This window comes from Lynx rufus, unplaced genomic scaffold, assembly GCF_022079265.1.
Source record: "Lynx rufus isolate CCGP_SWC_20201006 ecotype Redwood Valley unplaced genomic scaffold, mLynRuf1.p SCAF_11, whole genome shotgun sequence".
NCBI classification, from domain to species: domain Eukaryota; kingdom Metazoa; phylum Chordata; class Mammalia; order Carnivora; family Felidae; genus Lynx; species Lynx rufus.
In genome coordinates this window covers 3,200,718-3,219,468 of record NW_025814825.1, presented here as the reverse complement: position 1 = coordinate 3,219,468, position 18,751 = coordinate 3,200,718, and the positions used below count along the sequence as shown (strand labels likewise).

General features: G+C 37.5%; 1 protein-coding gene across 2 annotated transcripts in view; it reads left to right on the top strand.

Moving 5' to 3' along the window:
• The window catches only part of ANK3 (ankyrin 3), a 322,298-nt gene that overhangs the window by 243,394 nt on the left and 60,153 nt on the right, over positions 1–18,751 (top strand). For both annotated transcript variants that reach the window (XM_047071796.1, XM_047071803.1), the window contains 3 exons: positions 9,422–9,528; positions 14,210–14,434; positions 17,231–17,385. In XM_047071796.1, the coding sequence (XP_046927752.1) occupies positions 9,422–9,528; positions 14,210–14,434; positions 17,231–17,385 (487 nt within the window). The remainder of the gene's footprint in view (positions 1–9,421; positions 9,529–14,209; positions 14,435–17,230; positions 17,386–18,751) is intronic.

The following is an 18,751-nucleotide window of genomic DNA, read 5'->3' as shown; positions in this document are numbered from 1 at the left end:
CATAAACCAGTGAATTAATCGCAATTTCCTCCCATCCCTCGGGGGCTGGGAGCATCTTAAGCCAGTTTAATTGGGGGTTTGGTCCTCACTAATATGCTTGTATTGTGGCGATCAAACCTGACATAAACAACCACATGTCAAGGGCAACATAGAAAGTCTTCCAGCATCTTAAAGTGCCATTCAAACTTGAGATTCTATTGTTTTCTGCTTTCTCTCTAGAACAGTTGATTTTTTTAAGAGCATAGCTATAAACTTAGGTGTTCTAAAGCAAAAACTTTTAGAAAAACATTCTTTGCTAATTGATCACTGAGGAATGAGGGCCTTCCATTTACTTTCAATTCTGTTGATCTAGAGGCAGCACGTCTGTGAAGAGAGAGATACAGAGCAGCTGTGTGGCCCTGGCCCTCGTTTAGGAGGTTGCTTTCATTTTGCAGCCTTCTCTCATACCAGATTTGCCCACATGGTTTATGTCTAAGGGGATGAGTGGCAGGTTTCTAATAGTGAAGGTTTAACTACAGTAGTGTAGTTAGAAGGTTTAACTACAGTAGTGTGCGAATGGTTGCGTTGGCTGTTTGAACGGGAGCTGTGAGGTCCTTCCGTAGTCACAGTTAGAGGCCCTGTTCTAGCCTCCCCATACCTGGAAGTAGCTGTCATCCTTTCCACCACTCTCCCTGTAACTCTCATTTATCTCAGCCCAGTACTCACTCCAGATCCTCTGGGTTAGACTTGGTCTTTTTCTAGGCTAAGGACAATTTCATGTATATTTAGTCATATAAATGTTATGTACTACTTGATATATTAGCAAGTCATAAGTGAATTGGAAGGTTCTTCAGAAGAAATTGCACGCCTGTCACTTCAAGACCTAGGCAATTATCTCAGTAATAGAAAAGAAGAACACCTAATCCCAAAAGCTGTTTATGCTAATACCCAGTTTTTCCTTCTCTACCTCTCACTCCGTTCTCCTCCTGCACCTCCCCTGCCCCCACATCAGCAGACTGGTCTTCCTGTTTCTGGTTGTGAAGGTAATTCTAAGGGGCTTTCAGAAATGTGCATGGTGGCAGAAGGTAGCCAGCCTGGGATTAAAGATTTGCTAGAGATAGTCTCCTGGAAGATAAACACCTTTGACTAGTGACATTTAATATGCTGCTTTTTCTCTTCAGAGTGCTTTGCCAGCATTTCTCAGGTGATCCATTCAACACCTCTCACAGATTGGTCAGCAAGATTACACATTTTGTTTTAAGGCAGACAGGTTGGTGTTGTGACTTACTTAAGGTGGTACAGTTAGTTTAGACATCTTGAACTAGATGTTGATGTGTTAACACCTTCCATGCTGACCTTGATTCACCTTCTTTTGTGGAAATTGACAGCTAAATTATTTTGAAACCAATCAGATTTGGAAGTTCCAAAGAGCTCAGATTCTATGGTTTGTATTTTAGTATAAAATAAATCTTAGGGGGCGCCTGGGTGGCTCAGTCGGTTAAGCAGCCGACTTCGGCTCAGGTCATGATCTCGCGGTCGGTGAGTTCAAGCCCCGTGTCGGGCTCTGTGCTGACAGCTCAGAGCCTGGAGCCTGTTTCAGATTCTGTGTCTCCCTCTCTCTGACCCTCCCCCGTTCATGCTCTGTCTCTCTCTGTCTCAAAAATAAATAAACGTTAAAAATAAATAAATAAATAAATAAATAAATAAATAAATAAATAAAAATCTTAGGTGTAGCAATAGTTGACTTTAAGAAAAGAAATATTTTGGGGGAAAAAAAGACCTGCTTTAGTCAACCTTTAGTTTTCATTTTATTCTCTGATTAAATCAGGTTTTCCTTTATAGAATCCATTTTTTAAAGGTGTACAACATGATGTTTTGATATATTTGTAAAATAATTTCCATAATCAAGCTAATTAACATATCCATCACTTTGATAGTTACCATCTTTTTGTGTGTAGTTGAGATCTACTCTCTTAACAAATTTTAAGAATATAATATATTATTATTAGCTAGTTGCCATGCTATATATTAGGCTTCCAGAACTTACTAAACTTATAACTGCAAATTTGTATGCTTTAATCAATATCCCCCCTCTTCCTCCATCCCTGAGCCTCTGGTAGCCACCATTCTATTCTCAGTTACTATAGATTAGACTTTTTGTCTCTAAAGATGGAATCCATTTGTTAAAAGAATATTTCCAACTAGTTGCACTGGGTGTCTATACAGACCGATAGCAGTTTGCCATTTCATTCAGTTTGCTGTAGATTACAATACTTATAATACTTATTGTGGTACCTGCCACAACATGGATCCACGATGGATCATTTCATGTCATGCTTTCAGCTTCCTATGGACTAGATACTATCATTACCACATACAGACAAAGAAGCTGGAGCTGACAGCAGTATTTCACTTGCTCAGTTTCACTTCATGTGACACGAGGTGATAGACCTGAGAATAGAATTTAGGTCCGTTGGCTGTTTGGACCCATTCTGTTGCTGACCACTGGGCTGCCACTCTCATACGCCAAATATGGCACACCTGTCAAAGCATGTTCACCACGGGGAGAGTCAACATTTACGCAGGTATTTGTCACAGCCCAAACACCACTATTTGTTAATCCAGCAGGCTGCTTCATCTGGTAAGGCATATGCTATCTCAAAAGCTCATAGAAGGCTATAATGTCATCAATTTAAGAAATTAATTATCTTCACTTATAAAAATTCTGGGAAGTTTAGGATTATTATTATCTGTGTTTTTGTTTGCATAGCAATTTAAAATTTTCAAATCACTTTCACAATACTTCAGCCATTCCATTCTCACAGTTAATCTTATCTACCAGTTGCCCAATGCAGAAATGGAGGTTCAGTGAGGTGATCAACTTGTCATTCACTGGGCCGTGACATGAAGTAGCCAAAGTCAAACCCAAGTCATGTACTCTTGGTCTAAGGGAACTGACACCCACATGGGTTCCTCTGTCCTGGTCCTGTCTAGTTTGTGGTCATGGGGTAAAATTGTTCTTGTAAGCCTTTCCTTCCATGGGCTCCTAGTCTGGTGCTGTCATCCGGGTGTTTCTTAATTACACTGTGTTTACAGTTTTTCAGATTAGCTGCACTGCGTTTTGCATGTGACCTGATATTGTGAGGTCTACCTGGTTATGTGAACAATAGCATGTCAAGGCCACCAGTTAACCTACAGGACTACCTTCTGCTGCCTCCCAGGGGCAGCAGAGCTGACAGTGAAGGATCTTCACTGTTGTCATCCCACACTGGGCTTTGACAGTTGGCAGCCTGGAGAATTATCTAATATTGAACTTACTTGGTTATTCTTTCTTTTCCTTGCATATATTTTCTTGCTCCCTGCCTCTTTGCTTCCAAGCCTGGACATTAATTTCCAGACCTGGGCATTTGGGCATGTCCTCTTGTAAGGCCAGTGCATACTTGCTCTTTTCTTTCCTCTGATGAATAGGGCTAGTGAGAAGCTATTTTTGGAAAGTATTAAGCTCATGGAGGCTGTGATATCATCATTAGTCAGGCTTTGGACTCTATTGAATAACGTGCATTTTGATTTTAATAGGGCCCTTGACATCATTTCCAAGATGAAAACTGATGTGCTTATTCATATCATTTTTGATGTGGGAGTAAAACGTCTTATTAAGTCAGTGTGAATTTTTCTTTAACACAGTGTTCTACTAACTAAAGCTACCCAGTGCTGGGTGTTGATTTTATGTTGTCACATTTTTGAAGTTTCTCTCTGAACTTCAGTTTCCTCAGTTCTGTACCCTGTGAAATGGGTATAATATTACTCCTAGGGCTACGAGGTTCTGAAATTCAAAGGATACATGAATGTAAAGGCCTAGGACAGTCCTTGACATTGAGTTGACACACAGTAAGTGTTGGTATTGCTCTTGTTAACATTAAGCATTTTTGAGTCAACAAGTAAGTCCTACACATTTACAAGATGCATTCTTCTAACTGAACGGGCTCCATTGATTTGATATAAGCATGCTGTGTATGTAACTGTAAAGGACTGGCGCTGGCACTGGAACGTTGTTGTTTTTGCTGTTTCCCCGATTACTGTATTTTAACAAATGAGCTAGTATAAATGAAAGTCCTTTGAAAAACAGAAATGCAGTAGAACAAACTGAGGGTTGATGGAGGGTAGGAGAGAGGGGAAAGTGAGTGATGGGCATTGAGGAGGGCACTTGTTGGAATGAGCACAGGATGTTGTATGGAAACCAATTTGACAACAAATTATATTAAAATAAAATACAAAAAAATTAATAAGAAACTTAAAAAGTTAAAAAATAACAGTGCTGTTATTAAAACACATGCCTTATGCAAATTATGGATTTTATTGTACAAAAACAAGGAATAAAATTAAAATAATGGAATACAAAAAAAAAAGAAAAGTAGAAATTACTATACTTATAAAGAAACATTAATATGACTCCATACCAACACTGGCCTTGGTGCCAGATTTTTTAAATTTTTTATTTTGTTTTTTTATGAGAGAAAGAGCATCTCATACATGTATGTGAGCATGTGTGAGTGGGGGAGGGGCAGAGAGGGAAAGGGAGAGAGAGACGGGGGGGGGGGGGGGTGGGGAGAATCCTAAGCAGGCTCCATGCTCAGTGCAAAGAGCCTGACATGGGGCTCAATTCCATGGCTCTGGGATAATGACCTGAGATGAGATCAAGAGTCAAGACACTCAACTGACTGAGCCACCCAGCCGCCCCTTGATGTACATTTTCATTGAATCTCCACAGCAAGCAACTCTCAATTTGAAAATTTCAAAGGAAACTGAGACTGGGAAAAGTTAAGAAATTCACCAAGGACCATAAAGCCATCAAGTCATGTTGGGGCATCTCCAAAAGGGCTTTCAATAAATAAAGATAAGGAAAGGCCAAAAAATATAGGTTCAGTTAAATTGCCTTATTTTGTGTTTAAAGGGATATGGTGTGGGAAGAACATGTTGTTTGTGTTTAGGTTATTAAAATTGATAGGTCTGCTCATAAATGTAAGCAAACCTCTTTGGGGAAAAAAAAGTTGGGACAAATATTGGGAACATACAGCTCATCATTTTGAACAAGTACATTTGCTCATATTACATTTGTTCATTTGTATGCTGACAAAGTTTCATTGTGTGGCAAAGGTAAAGGAGTCAGGAAGGACTGACAGGGACCTGGGACCCCAGTGTGCTGGCACACTCCTGCCTCCATAAATAGTACATGATGGCAGTGATACCTCCTTGCATGGTATAATTCATTGTTTCAATAATTAATGTTGCCAGTGAATGTTTCTAAGAGTTCCAAAGGTAAATAATTTACTGTAATTACCAAGGAGGAGTGATATTACTTATTTGTTAGAACTTAAAAAAAAATGGATCCTTTGTGAAAAGTGACCTCAAGGCCCCAAATGTAGGATTGATACTGTGCTAAAAATTAAAGTATCACCACCAACTTTATACTAATATTTGCCCTATTCTGAAGGTTAGTTGGTTGGAGTCTCCAGAAGTCAGTAAAATTGGTGAATAAGGCTGGACTAACACTAACACATAATCTTTGGTTAATCCATGTAGAATTTAGGAACTTTCTGAAGTGATGTGTTGCTTCTGAAGTGTTAGGACCTTGCTATTGTTGACTCTAATTCTATCCCAATTTGATTTCAGCATTTTTAAAAAAAATCTTTGCAATTCACTGTAAGTTTTTAAATTTATGTTTTATTATTGAAGTTATACAAACAAATAAAAAGCCATGTCATTTTATAAGACTTACTCATTAGGAAAAAAGAAAAGAATTCACATATATACCTTCAGCCTCCAATTTCTCCTCTCCAGACACAACTGCTTAGCGTACCTTTTGATAGCTCTTATCATGTGCTTTCGTGTGTCTAAAATGTATATGTGGCTTCTTGTTGGCTTTCACCCATTTCAGGAATTATTTATTCACTTCCCAAAATGGAAGATGAAGTTGTTACTTTTTAAATACCTCTTCTCTCCCACCATGCACACTTTCCATCCCCTTACTTTCCCCCAAACAGTTGTATTTTACTTTGGTTATGCCAGCATTTAGTGCTTCTATTATGCCTATGTAAATGCTTTCCACAGATGTGAAATGTATTGATTGAATTTTCTTTTTTGGCACAATATTTTGCTTTCCCTGGAGTTTTTTGCATTTGCTTGGTGTTCTCTCTACATATCACTGGTCCAGTCCACCAGTTCCTCCCAGTTATGCCAATCTCCTCTCAATATGATCACATTCATTAGGTGTTCTATAAATTTCATCTCTCTGTGAGCTTTCTTACTTGTCAAGTTCCTTGTAGTTCCACTGCATAGATGTCCTCCTGGGTCTTCCTTCACTGTCACCATGAAAATTCTCTATGTTCTTATATTAGACCCTATATCTTTCCCCTTCTTGGTTGAATCCTTCACTTTGATGGAATACATCTTCCAATAGTTTCCTTACAGAGTTAATGAGAAATATATTTGGGGGGGGTATATTTCTGAAGATATCTTAATTCTATTTCCGTACCTTTTTTTGCCTGGTTTTAGAATTCTGGGTTGAATATCATTTCCTTTCAGGACGCTGAAGGAACTGCTCCATTGCCTTTAACTTCAGTTTTTCCTATTAAAAGACTGGTGGAAGTCTGCCATGTGTGATCACTTTTCCTCTCTAAATTTGTAGGCTCTTTCTTTGTCTCCAGATTCTAAAATTTCATGATGATGTGTTATAGTCGGTTTATATTCATAATGCTGGTCATTCAAGTGGATTGTTTTACTTTGGGAACTCAGGTCTTCTGCTTTGGGGAAGTTTCTTGAATTATTTCTTTGATTTCTTCTCTATTTCACTGTTTTTTTCTTTCTAAAACTTTTCTCTCTCTCTCTCTCTCTCTCTCTCTCTCTCTTTTTTTTTTTTTTTGGAGAAAAGAAATGGGTTTGGAATTCCTGAAATAATCCTCTGCTTTCTTGTATGCTCTCCTATTTTCTACATTTGAAAATCTCCCCCTAACTTCTAGATATTTTTTCAACTTTAATGCTATCGTATTTGTTACTTTCTATGAGTTATTTTTTCTCTGAGTTTTTTGTTTGTTTTTAGTGTTTTATTGCTTTATAAGTATAAAAAGATCTCCTCTCTCTGGATATTAATGAAAAATTTTAAGTTTTCTTCTCACTGAAATGCCTCAGTTTCTTCTGATTTGCTTTTGTTCTGTTTGTTTATTTGTTTATCTTATTCCTCATATTATACACTTCACAACTGTCTAGTGACTCTTGGCTGTTTGCTCACTACTAAGCTCATGGGAAGCTCTCTGCACGGGAGCAGAAAGGCTTTTCATCCATGATCTACTGAAGTAATAAGCCAGAGACATTTCACTAGGAAATCCCAATTCCCACTGATTCCTAAGTCACTGGGAAATCCCAGAAAAGATTCCCATTTTCTGCCTGAGGCTCTGTCCCTATCTGTCTTGGAGACCAGTAAAGGAAGGCTGTTCTCTCCTCAAATACAGCTTCTGCCTTTTTCTCTTCTGAGAGTCCAGTTGCACATGTTAAAACCTTTCACTGGGTTCCACATGTCTCGTACTATTTTCTGTGTTTTCCATTCTGTTTTTAAATCCTTTCTTTTGTACATTTTTCCATCTACACTTCCAATTATCTGACCCTGTTTTCTATTGTGCCTAGTCAAGAACTGGCATTGTATTTAGACGTGATCAAATGCCCATTTGATTCTTTCTTATGTAATTCCAGTGCCTTGTTAACTTATCCACCTTTTCATTTCTTTCCTCTGTTTTTTCCTTCATTTTTTTCAACATACTAATTAAAGCTGTTGTAAAGTTCTTATTTGCTTACTTCAAAATGTAGGATGACCTGGGAGTCTGTTTTATTTTGTTTTTGTTCATGTGCTCTGGCCATGCTGGACATGATATATAAAAAGTTGTAGACAGGACACACCCGATGATGATGTAATTCTCCATAAAGTGTGCACCCTCCCTCTGCTAGACAAATAGGGTGGTAGCTGATCATTTCAATCCAGTCGAGGTTTTGCTGAAATGAGGCAAAATTGTTCGCCTCCCTGGTAAACTTGGACTACCTCTGCTTTGTCCCTGGCCCTTCAGGGTCCTTAAGTGAAAATTTTGTGTGATCCTCTCCCCTGAGAAGTCCCAAACTTCTAAATCTTTTTTTCATGAAACTGCCAAGAAGCAACACTGTGCCTTTTAGTGATTTTCTGGTTAGGTTTCTAGCTTCCTGTTCTGCACAGTCCCAGAATTCAGCAAATGTTCTGCACAGAAATCTGTGGCACGCTTAAGGCCACCCAGATCTCCACCAAAACTCCCTTGGTTTTTCTAGGCCCCAGTAGTGGCCCCTGCAGGTACAAAGCCCAAATTCTATCTGCACTGATAATTGACGAATGCATCCAAGTTAATCATGACAACAAAAAGCCCACAGGGGTCTTCGAGCCCTTCCCCTCTCCTCCGGAGGGCAGCTCCCCTTGTTCTCTGTGCCTTTTGTCCATGGCCCATCTGCATACTTACCAGGTGTGCTTGCAGCAGCAGTAGGCTTCCACTAGCTACTCTGCCCCACTTGGAAACAGAAGTCAGCAAGGTGGGTTTTTTTTTTTTTTTTTTGAGACATGGGAAAGAAGTTTATAATTGTAAGATGAACTTGGAGATGTGTTCAAGTAGCTGAAATCATGGTTAGCGTTACTTCTGTGATATTTCTTTTGCCATGTCAGTTACTGAAGATGCTGTCCTAGAAGACTGAAATAAAACAGGGCACCTGGGTGGCTCAGTCAGTTAAGCATCCAACTCTTGATTTCAGCTCAGGTCATGATCTCTTGGTTCATGAGATTGAGCCCTGCATTGGGCTCTGCGCTGACAGCCTGAAGCTTGCTTGGAATTCTTTCTCTCCCTCTCTCTCTGCTCCTTCCCCCTGCAGGCACCCACTGTCTCTCTTTCTCTCAAAATAAATAAATAAACATGAAAAAATGTGTTTCTTTTAAACTCATGAAGTGGTATGTATAGAAAAAAAGACTCAGAGGCACCTGGGTGGCTCAGTCAGTTAAGCGTCTGACCTCTTCTCAGGTAATGATCTTGCAGTTTGTGGGTTGGAGCCCCACATCGGGCTCTGTGCTAATACTCAGAGCCTGGAGCCTGTTTCAGATTCTGTGTCTCCCTCTCTACCCCTCCCCCACTCGAGCTCGCTCTCGCGCTCTCTCTCTCTCTCAAAAATGAAGATTAAACATTTTTTTAAAAAAGGTTAAAGTAAAACAACTTATCAATAAACTTTGTTTTCTATTCTTGAAACTTCAATGTAGACCTATAGAGGAGTAAGTACAAATTTATTTTGACTATCTGAACTTACAGAGACATACAGGTATATTTTGTAGGTACAGAGAAACCAGTGTCTTATGTGAGTTATTGATGCCTTATATCATTTTATTTTGCAGCATCTAACATTTACAAGAGAATTTGATTCAGATTCTCTTAGACATTATAGCTGGGCTGCAGATACCTTAGACAATGTCAATCTTGTCTCAAGTCCTGTTCATTCTGGGTAAGTAATCTAAAAGTCACTTTCCTTTATCCCATTAAATGAACATTACATTTGTTATTTGTATTTATAAATTCATATTGACAAGCTTTATATGTATGAAATATTGTTCTTCTAAAAGACTTCATTAGTGAGTATATGTCATATATATTTGTAAATCATTTGTAAATGTTCTTTTCTGAGCAAATTGCTATACCTGTTTTTTGTTGAGAAAAAAACACTGTTGGAAAGGAAAATAATTAAAGTATTGGTAAATCTAGTCATTTCCCTTAATTTTACTTTACTCAGATAAAGTTTTATTTCTGAGTGTCTGATTTTCCTTTCTAATGGAAAGTTATATATGGAGGTATTTCTGTTCATCCCTTGCTGACTGCTCTTGTGCTTTGCTTCACATGATGAAACACCTGAAATCTTCAGACCACTTTGGTACCTCCTGCACTCCTGAAATAAAATTATGATTAAGTCTTATTAAATTACAATTAGAAGAAAAGAAATTAAGTTTTAAAAGAAAAGAAGTGAATGTACCAATGTGTGTACCCCAGAAATGCTGTGGTAAAAACCACATTGAACAGGCTCCTTACCGCTGCCCCACTGGTAGCAGAATTAGAGGTGGGCGGTTTACAAGGTAGCCTGCTCTAACTACTGAATTGATAATCAGTGCATATTTACATATGGGATTCTTCACCTGTCGGTAATTAAAACTTGGGATAGTTGATGCCACACAAATGGAATAGAAATCATTGAGATGACGAAAATTTCAAGGTATTTTCACCTCTAAATTTGGCATTTAGGCCATAAATTAGTTGTGATCCAGGACAAGGACAGAGTAATTTGGAATTAAATTAGTTAACAGTAATTAACATTTCTGAAATGCTATATGTGTTATATGAATTATTTTCTGCTGCTTTTAATTAAAATAAATTGTAATAGCTTTACCTTTTTATGTGCCTGGCATTGTGTTAAATGTTTTACATGTATTATCTTACTTAATATTTTTTTGAACCTTAAAATGACACTGTGAGATAAGTTTTACCACTATCCCCATTTTGCAGATGAAAAGTCAGACTTAGAGTAATGCTGCAGGTTAAAGTATCCTACAGAATTGTGGCTTATAGCACAAATAATTGCAGTATCATTCAAATGGAAGTAATTGACATGAAAGTACTTTGTAAACTGTAAACTACACATACATATTCTTTGACTAATTAACATTACATCTCTTTAACTCAATTACAAAATACTTTAATTATGGAGTAATAATTTTTAATTGCTTAAAATAGTTACATCATTGATGTTAGATGTTTAATGGGTCTCAACTTAGAAAACCAAAAAACAGTCAGTTGGGAAGGAAACTGACATACTTAGGATACATTCAGTGAGCCACATGTTGAAGAGGTTCTTAGTATCAAGCTTGGTGAATGCCCACCATGTTACAAAGACCTAGAGCCAGCGTTTTCTCTACATAGGAAAGAAGTGTGTCATTTAGGAAACTTTCGTGCTTTGCTTTTGTGCTTTGCTTCAAATGATAGTTGGAACTTCAAATGAGAAATTGAGGGAACATAGAATAATAAAATCAGAGGTGAACTTTCCTGTACATTGGAGATGATGAAATATTTGACTATGCAAATTCTCTCTCCTTCCTCTTGAATTTATTGAAGGCAATAGACATGTCCAGGAAAGCAAAAGTAATGGCAGCTGGCGTGGGCTTATTTGAAAAGGAAAATATAGACTTGGTATACACTTGGAAATGGTTCACTATTGCTGTCAGGTCTTAGGGAGTAGCTTCTATAGCCACTGAAGGCGAATGTTTTTCCAGGTTGTCCCACAAATGCCAAATGCCTTGGTTTCATTTTCTGACAGTTTTTATTTTTCCTTTGCTTATCATTGACATTTTCTGTTGCTTGCTTCTAATTATCTTCCATTAATTTCTCCCATTTGCTTTCTAAATTATTTTGCAGCTATTCTTCTCCACTTCCTCAGTATGATTCAAGGTGATAACTGTGTCCTTTATGTGAACCATCCTTTTTTGTATTTTTAATTTATGTGACGTTTTCCCACAGTTAGATGTGTCAGTGTCTGTAGTGTATCAGCTTTTGTCATCCTGCTGTTCTTACAACTAGAAACATTCATGTGTTAGTTTTAGGATTATTTGTAGAATTACTGCTTTAGTTTAAGTATTAATAAGATACAAAAGATATGATTAAACATCACCTTTTGATTTGTTTCTATGAGTTGTATTGCATGAAATTTTATTTTGCATAGAATATGTAAAGAATGAGTTTGGAAAACAATTCATGATGTTATTGAATAACAGGACCTTTACCCTGCTTAATATTTATTCTCTCCTTTCCTCAGTCTATTGGCTCTATAAAGTTGAAAACCTTAGCACAATAAATTACTGCTAATGAGTACCAACTAGGCACTGGGTGCTACGCAGAATCCAGAGAAAGAGCTTCTTCTAATTTGTCGTTAAAATCTTCTAAGACATGTTTTGTTTTGTTTTTTTCCATTTGTGTCTGATATTCTTTGTAGTTTGGATATTTTTATATTGACACTGATGACCTTCTTAAACTACCCTCATATTGCTCACCTACCAGTGTTTTATATATATCTTTTTCATATAGATATATTTTTAGTGTTAGTAACCGCATCTGACCTAGGCGGTTCCAAAGCACCTCTAACAAAATAGTTTTTGTTCAATGGGTCATTCAGTAAACATGTATTATGTGCTTACTGTATTTAGGAACAGTGCTCAGCCCTGCAGGTCAAGCAGCAAACAAGGCAGGTCTGATCCAAATTACTATCTATATTATTGAGATCAGCTCTTTGTTGCCAAGGCAAACACTGCCCTCCAAGTGTAAACACTCTGTGTTTATATGTGCTAATACAACCACATTTTCAAACCCAGAGTTGACCTCGAATCATTTTTAATTCATTCTGTTGCTAGTATTCCCAATCACAAGTTGATTTTCACTACTGAATGCTGGGAAAGATAAGATTTTGTCTTCGTCTTCTTTATAAATTTGCCCTATTATCTTCATTACTGAGTAAAGATAGTTATTAAATATGTGTGTGTCCAAGACAAGACAATGTAGGCTCCCCAGAGCAGTTTCAAGTGAGCCTTGTCATTTAGCACCCGAGGCAATTCATGTGGACACTTGCACAAGTAGATAAGTGTCTTTGTCTTTGACGTGAAAGGTGTGTATTGTGTTTTGTTTTAGAGGGGTTAGTCTCTTCCCCTCTTACTTTGAACATTACAGGGGTTCCAACCTCTCAAAGTAGATCTAATGTTACACACACGCACACACAAAACATAACCCAGAGGAAAATGGCTAAATCCAAAATAAGCAGAAAGGTATGAAGTTGATTCTATCTCACTGATGACCAGAATTGGTCCTGGACATCTGATTGCCTGGGAAATGATCACCATGCTATTGCCTTTTTCCATGGGGATGGCAAGTCAGTTGCTTTGAGGAAGAGGTTACTCTTCCAAGATCAAGTCCCCAGTTAGCACCTCCATGCAAGGTCCTAAAATCTATTTGCAAGATGTTAGAACTCTATTTAGATGAACTACATTTTAGTAGAAGATTTTTGATGGATGGGATTTTCCACCACCACCCTCAATACTATAGGTATTCAAACAATTTTCTCATTATCAACATTTATTGCTGTTGCAGTAATAAGCATATTTTCATATGTGGAAGTTGGAATGCACAGGGGCATAGTGTTCTCCTGTCTGATCACCACTCTTCCATGAGTCGGATTCACTGGTTTATGTTACCAGAGTGCTTTATGACACCAGAGATTTGGGGACGACTCTTCATGAGCATGTGAAAGGAATCGAGAATTGCAATATGCTATTACCCAGATGAGATACTATAAGTTTCTCTATATTTTCATATCTACATGCAAACAAATATTTTTTTCTTCATTAGCTTTAATGTAAAGGCCAATGACAGAATTATAATATATAATTTAGAGACATCTTCTAAAAAGTCTAGGTTACTAGTTTTGTATGGCTGTGTAAATACTCAAGTATAGGTTATTTTCAACAGTTTTAAAGTCAAATTTATGCTGAAAGGATTAAATCCCTTTCCATCAAAATTGCCTTGGCAGAACTAGGCATCTGCTTTTGTTCTTATATTCTGCTTTGTGATAGTGCAAATTAGACTGGTATGATTAAATACGTACATATTTATTTTAGGAGTTGTACATGTTAAGACATACCGTGGAGTTTCATCTGACTTGTCAGGGAGTGAGAGTCCATAGTGAGCATATGGCTAAAACCACTTATAGTGGTTAAAATGACCTTTGAATACAGCATAAGCCATCTGCAGAGGCCACATATGGCAGCCTGGGTTTGGGTTTTTAAATGCACAACAGTTTTTGTTACAGCTTTGAACCATTCACTGTTCCTCAATCGGAGCATCTGACAAAGTGGTTGGCTTCTACTAGGAGGCCACGTCCCACCAATAATAAGTTGTCATGTTTCCCTTTTTGCCCAATTCACAAGTTAAATGCATGTTTGGTGTGACTCCACTGTATTTACTTCCAGTTTATTTCTAAAGAGAGGAAATGATAGCCACATTGTCTGTCGTTTTAAACCTTAACATTTAATTTCAAAACCTGCTGTGAAGATGGTTTATATGTATCCTTGATTTGGCCTCTGGTCTTCTCCCTACAGGTTTCTGGTTAGCTTTATGGTGGATGCAAGAGGAGGCTCCATGAGAGGGAGCCGTCACCACGGGATGAGAATCATCATCCCCCCGCGCAAGTGTACGGCCCCCACCCGAATCACCTGCCGATTGGTAAAGAGACATAAACTGGCCAACCCACCCCCCATGGTGGAAGGAGAGGGATTAGCCAGTAGGCTGGTAGAAATGGGTCCTGCAGGGGCACAATTTTTAGGGTAAGTGATTTTGTCAATTTTTATCTTGGCCCTTGTATGTTATATTTGATTTTCTTTGCCCTTTTTAACTCAAGTAGTTAACTATTAAGACGGCATAGTCGGACCATTTTGATTGAGTACACCTCTTGTGTAGCGTCAAAGGTCACAAAGCTGTGTAATTCTGTGAAAAGCGAGTAGGCTGATACTTCCTTAACTCAGTTTGCTGGTCAAAGCTTTTACTAACCAAGAAGCATGTTCTCTGCTCGGTGAGTGCACGGAACCCCAGCAGCCCCTGTAGAAGTCAAGGCACCATTCTTAAGAAAAAATACAGATGTTGGAATTATATGAATAACTGGCTACTATGGGTACATGCCTTTTTAAGAGATAATTTGTAGGGACATAATCCATTGTGATAATGATATTTTACAAAAAGGAAAAATAAATTCTTTTCCTGAGGTGGCACTTGGGTGCAAATCAGGCAGGCTCTGTCGTGACGGACAGTTTGTTCACAATTTCCCCTTCTCGTTTCTCTTCCTGCTGCATGGATGTTATTCAGTAAACTGCATCTTCCTACCAATCCTCCCCCTGTAAATGAGGGTGAGAGTTTGGTTAGCCGAATCCTGCAGCTTGGGCCTCAAGGAACAAAATTTATTGGGTAGGATCTTTATAGACAAGATTCAGAATGTCTACAATTCTTTCTCCATTTTCAATTTTTTTCTGTCACACCCATGGTCTTATTCTTGTCTTAAGTTTCTTTTTATTTTTTCAGTTTTTAATGCTTTCAGTTGATGTGTGTCACTGAAAGAAACAAAAATCATAGTGGCTTGACTTAATGTAGCATCGCTACCTATCTTGTGCTTCTCCGGCATGTGGAATTTCCTGCAAGCATTCTGCTTTGTAACTTTGTGCTTTTGTAAACCTTTCTTTAATTTGAAATGTTTCAACTGAATATGGTAGTTTTTAAGACAGACTGACAATCTAATTTTAACCCAGTGTAAGAGAAAGTATTTGCAGGCTTTGAATCAACATTTGCTGTAAATGATATATATGTGTGTGAATATATATATGTGTATGTATATATATATATATATATATATATATATATATATGTATGTGTCTAGAGTTACATTTTCTTCAAAGTACATACTTATGCATACTAAGTAATCTTCATGGTCTTTGAGAAAGAAAAGTCCTCAATAAGTAAACTGATTTTGATAAATGTTGGGGCTAAAAGATATTTAAAGCAAGCCAAATAGGCAGCAGATAGAATGTTCTACTACAGTTATTAAATTGTCTTGTTTTGTTTTGTTGAAGCTGAAATGTGTTGGTATCTGTTGTTTGTTTGCTTGTCTGTCTGGTTGGGGGATTTGCCTTGGCAGTCTGCATGAAGAAACCTGTTATGAAAACTTATGCTTGGCTTTCACCTTGGTCAGAGGCCCTGGTTCATACCTTCTCTCCAGTGTTGTTCAATGTCCTACACAAAGCCACATTCCTCAAATATTTACAGAGACAGTATCTGATACATTAACCTGCAAAGATTGTATCTAGTTCTCAAAAAAAACAAAAGTCAAATCAGATGTGGTTAAAAACTATGGTAAATATCTTAACTCTTGAAATTATTAACACTCTTAGGAGTAGTTGATTTTGTTTTTATCTACCAAAAAAATAAAGGCATTATTAAAAAATGTTGAAATCCTTAATTTGAATTAATTCTAATTATTTTGTCAAAAGTAAAATGATCATATTTATCATCCTATTTTAAGAGAATGCTTTTGTGATAAATGAAATGTTCATACATATTCATGTTATTGGATCATTACAACAACTAGCCCTTTTTATGCTCTTACCTATCTGAACCCGTATCTTCTGTTGTGACATGCACATAAACGTGTAGGGTAAGAGGTGAGGTTACATACAACCTCTGTAGGAGAATAATGATACTGTCTACTAAATGTCATAAAATAAAGCTGCACAATCCAACTACATAAACTGTGTGTGATTGTGGTCTGCTTACTTCCATTCATCCTTTTTAGCCATTTATCCTATTTTAAAATTTAACAAAATGATTCCTGTGCTTGATTGGCTGTCTTCAATTTGCAGCCATTCTTATACATTCTTCTGCAAAAGGACACTGTCAAAATTTAATATATCATTAGATTACAATTTCAAACCAGCAAGTGCTTTCTCAGAAAGTTTAAATATTTCTGTGCAGGTTATTATAGTGTTAGGAAATTAAGCTGCCCACAACCATCTCACAAATTAAACATCAGAGAAAACTGCCTTAACCATACAGGCCATTAAAAGTCATGGAAAGTCACTGTTGGAGGGAGTGAATTGTTATGTCAACTGTTTGCTTGCGAAGGGACAAACACCTGTGATCTTTCAAAATAGGAAATCTATAGAATTTCTTTTTCAAAGAAATGACTGTGTCCTTTTAAATCATTAGCTTTTTGTATAATATGATATACCTATTGTGTTTTTAAAAATGGACCAACTTCCTTATGGTCTGTTTTAATCTTTCAATTCCTTGATTCAAAATTCCTGTTTATATGTGCTGAATATTTTCTCCCATATTAAATCAAATGCCTAACATATGATAGGCCCTTATGAATTGTTTGTGAATGAATGAATGATGGCATGTTATCAGGCTTCTGATATATTATTTATTAGCAAATGATTCTGCAGCTTTGAAATCATTCCCAACCTTAGTGGCACCTCTGATTTTCAAATGAATACTGTTAATGAAACTTTTTTTTAAGTATGATACTATAAACATATTTCATTTTGATACCAAAATAATGTGGATTTCTTTTCCAGCCCTGTCATAGTGGAAATCCCTCACTTTGGGTCCATGAGAGGAAAGGAGAGAGAACTCATTGTTCTTCGAAGTGAAAATGGTGAAACATGGAAGGAGCATCAGTTTGACAGTAAAAATGAAGATTTAACCGAATTACTCAATGGCATGGATGAAGGTAATGGTGACAAGTCCTGGTTTCTGTCAATGTCTGCAGGTAGAAATCAAAGGCATGACTACACCAGAGTTAACTGCACCTGAACCTCACATGTCTGCATCCTGAGCTTGGGGTCCGGTTCCTCAGCGTTTAGTGCTCTTATCTGTATCCAAGGCATGAAGTTCCAGTCAATCCAACAGCCTTTTGTTTTCATAACACTAATGTACAAATACTACTTGATGATTCTTTCCATCTTCAATGAGATATATTAATCTTTCCAAAACCTGAGAAATTTTTCTAAATGAAAAATGTGTCAGGAGGAGGGGAAATAATAGTGGAAGGTATGCAAAGCATGCAGGACATTTTTAAGAAAATATGTTCACATTTTACTTTCGGAGTTATTATTTCTGGATCCTTTCTTGTGTCTCCATCTTCTCCCCGATTATGTCAACATTCTTCGTGAATTTTTAACTTCTGTTGGGCAATAATAAGTTGCAAGACTAATTATTGGAGTCTGTGTCGTATTCTGTGACCTAGTAGGGCACATAGCCGAGTGTGTCACTTCCCATACACACCTTCTTCAGCTCTCTGACCCTTAGAACAAAGCAGGTTTTCTTAGTAGACATTGGGAATGGACTTGTTTTGAGAGTAGGTACTTGATGCAGAGTTTTCCTTTAAAGGGGTGAAAAACAACTAGAGGCCAAATGCATCACAGAACGACTCTAATTTTTTTAAGTTTGTTTGTTTATTTATTTATTTATTTATTTAGAGCAAGCTAGCGGGAGAGAGGGGGAGAGAGAGAGAGAATCCCAAGCAAGCTCTGCACTGTCAGTGAAGAACCTGATGTGGGTCTCAAACTCATGAACTGTGAAATCATGACCTGAGCCAGTCAGACGCTAAACCGACTGAGCCTGACTAATCTTTATACTGACTCCCTAATCACTACAAATTCAGCAATTGTTTTAAAGAATAGCTTTATTGGAGATATAGTTCACCTGCCTTAAAATTCGCTGTCCTAGCATTTAACTCACTGGCTTTTGGAATGCACCCAGCACAGTCTTCTGGTTTCAGAGTGACGACAAAGGCGCTAGAACGACTCGGGTGTTTGAGGGATGACCATGGTCAAGTTCTTTGGTCCCTGTGAGCCTCTTTGACTTCTGCAAAATGGAGATACCTTCCTTACTTCATAGGGCTGTTACTGGGAAAAAATAATTCTGTGAAGCACTTATGAAATACAGCCTTTGTCACATAGTAAGTCCTCAATAAATATCAGCTGTTGTCACTATTCATTCTATAGAAAAAAATTGTCCTATCAAAGGTTCTGTAAAAGACACAGTTCATCACTGCCAACCAAGAATTTAAAGATGTTTTTACAGCAGGGTAGGAG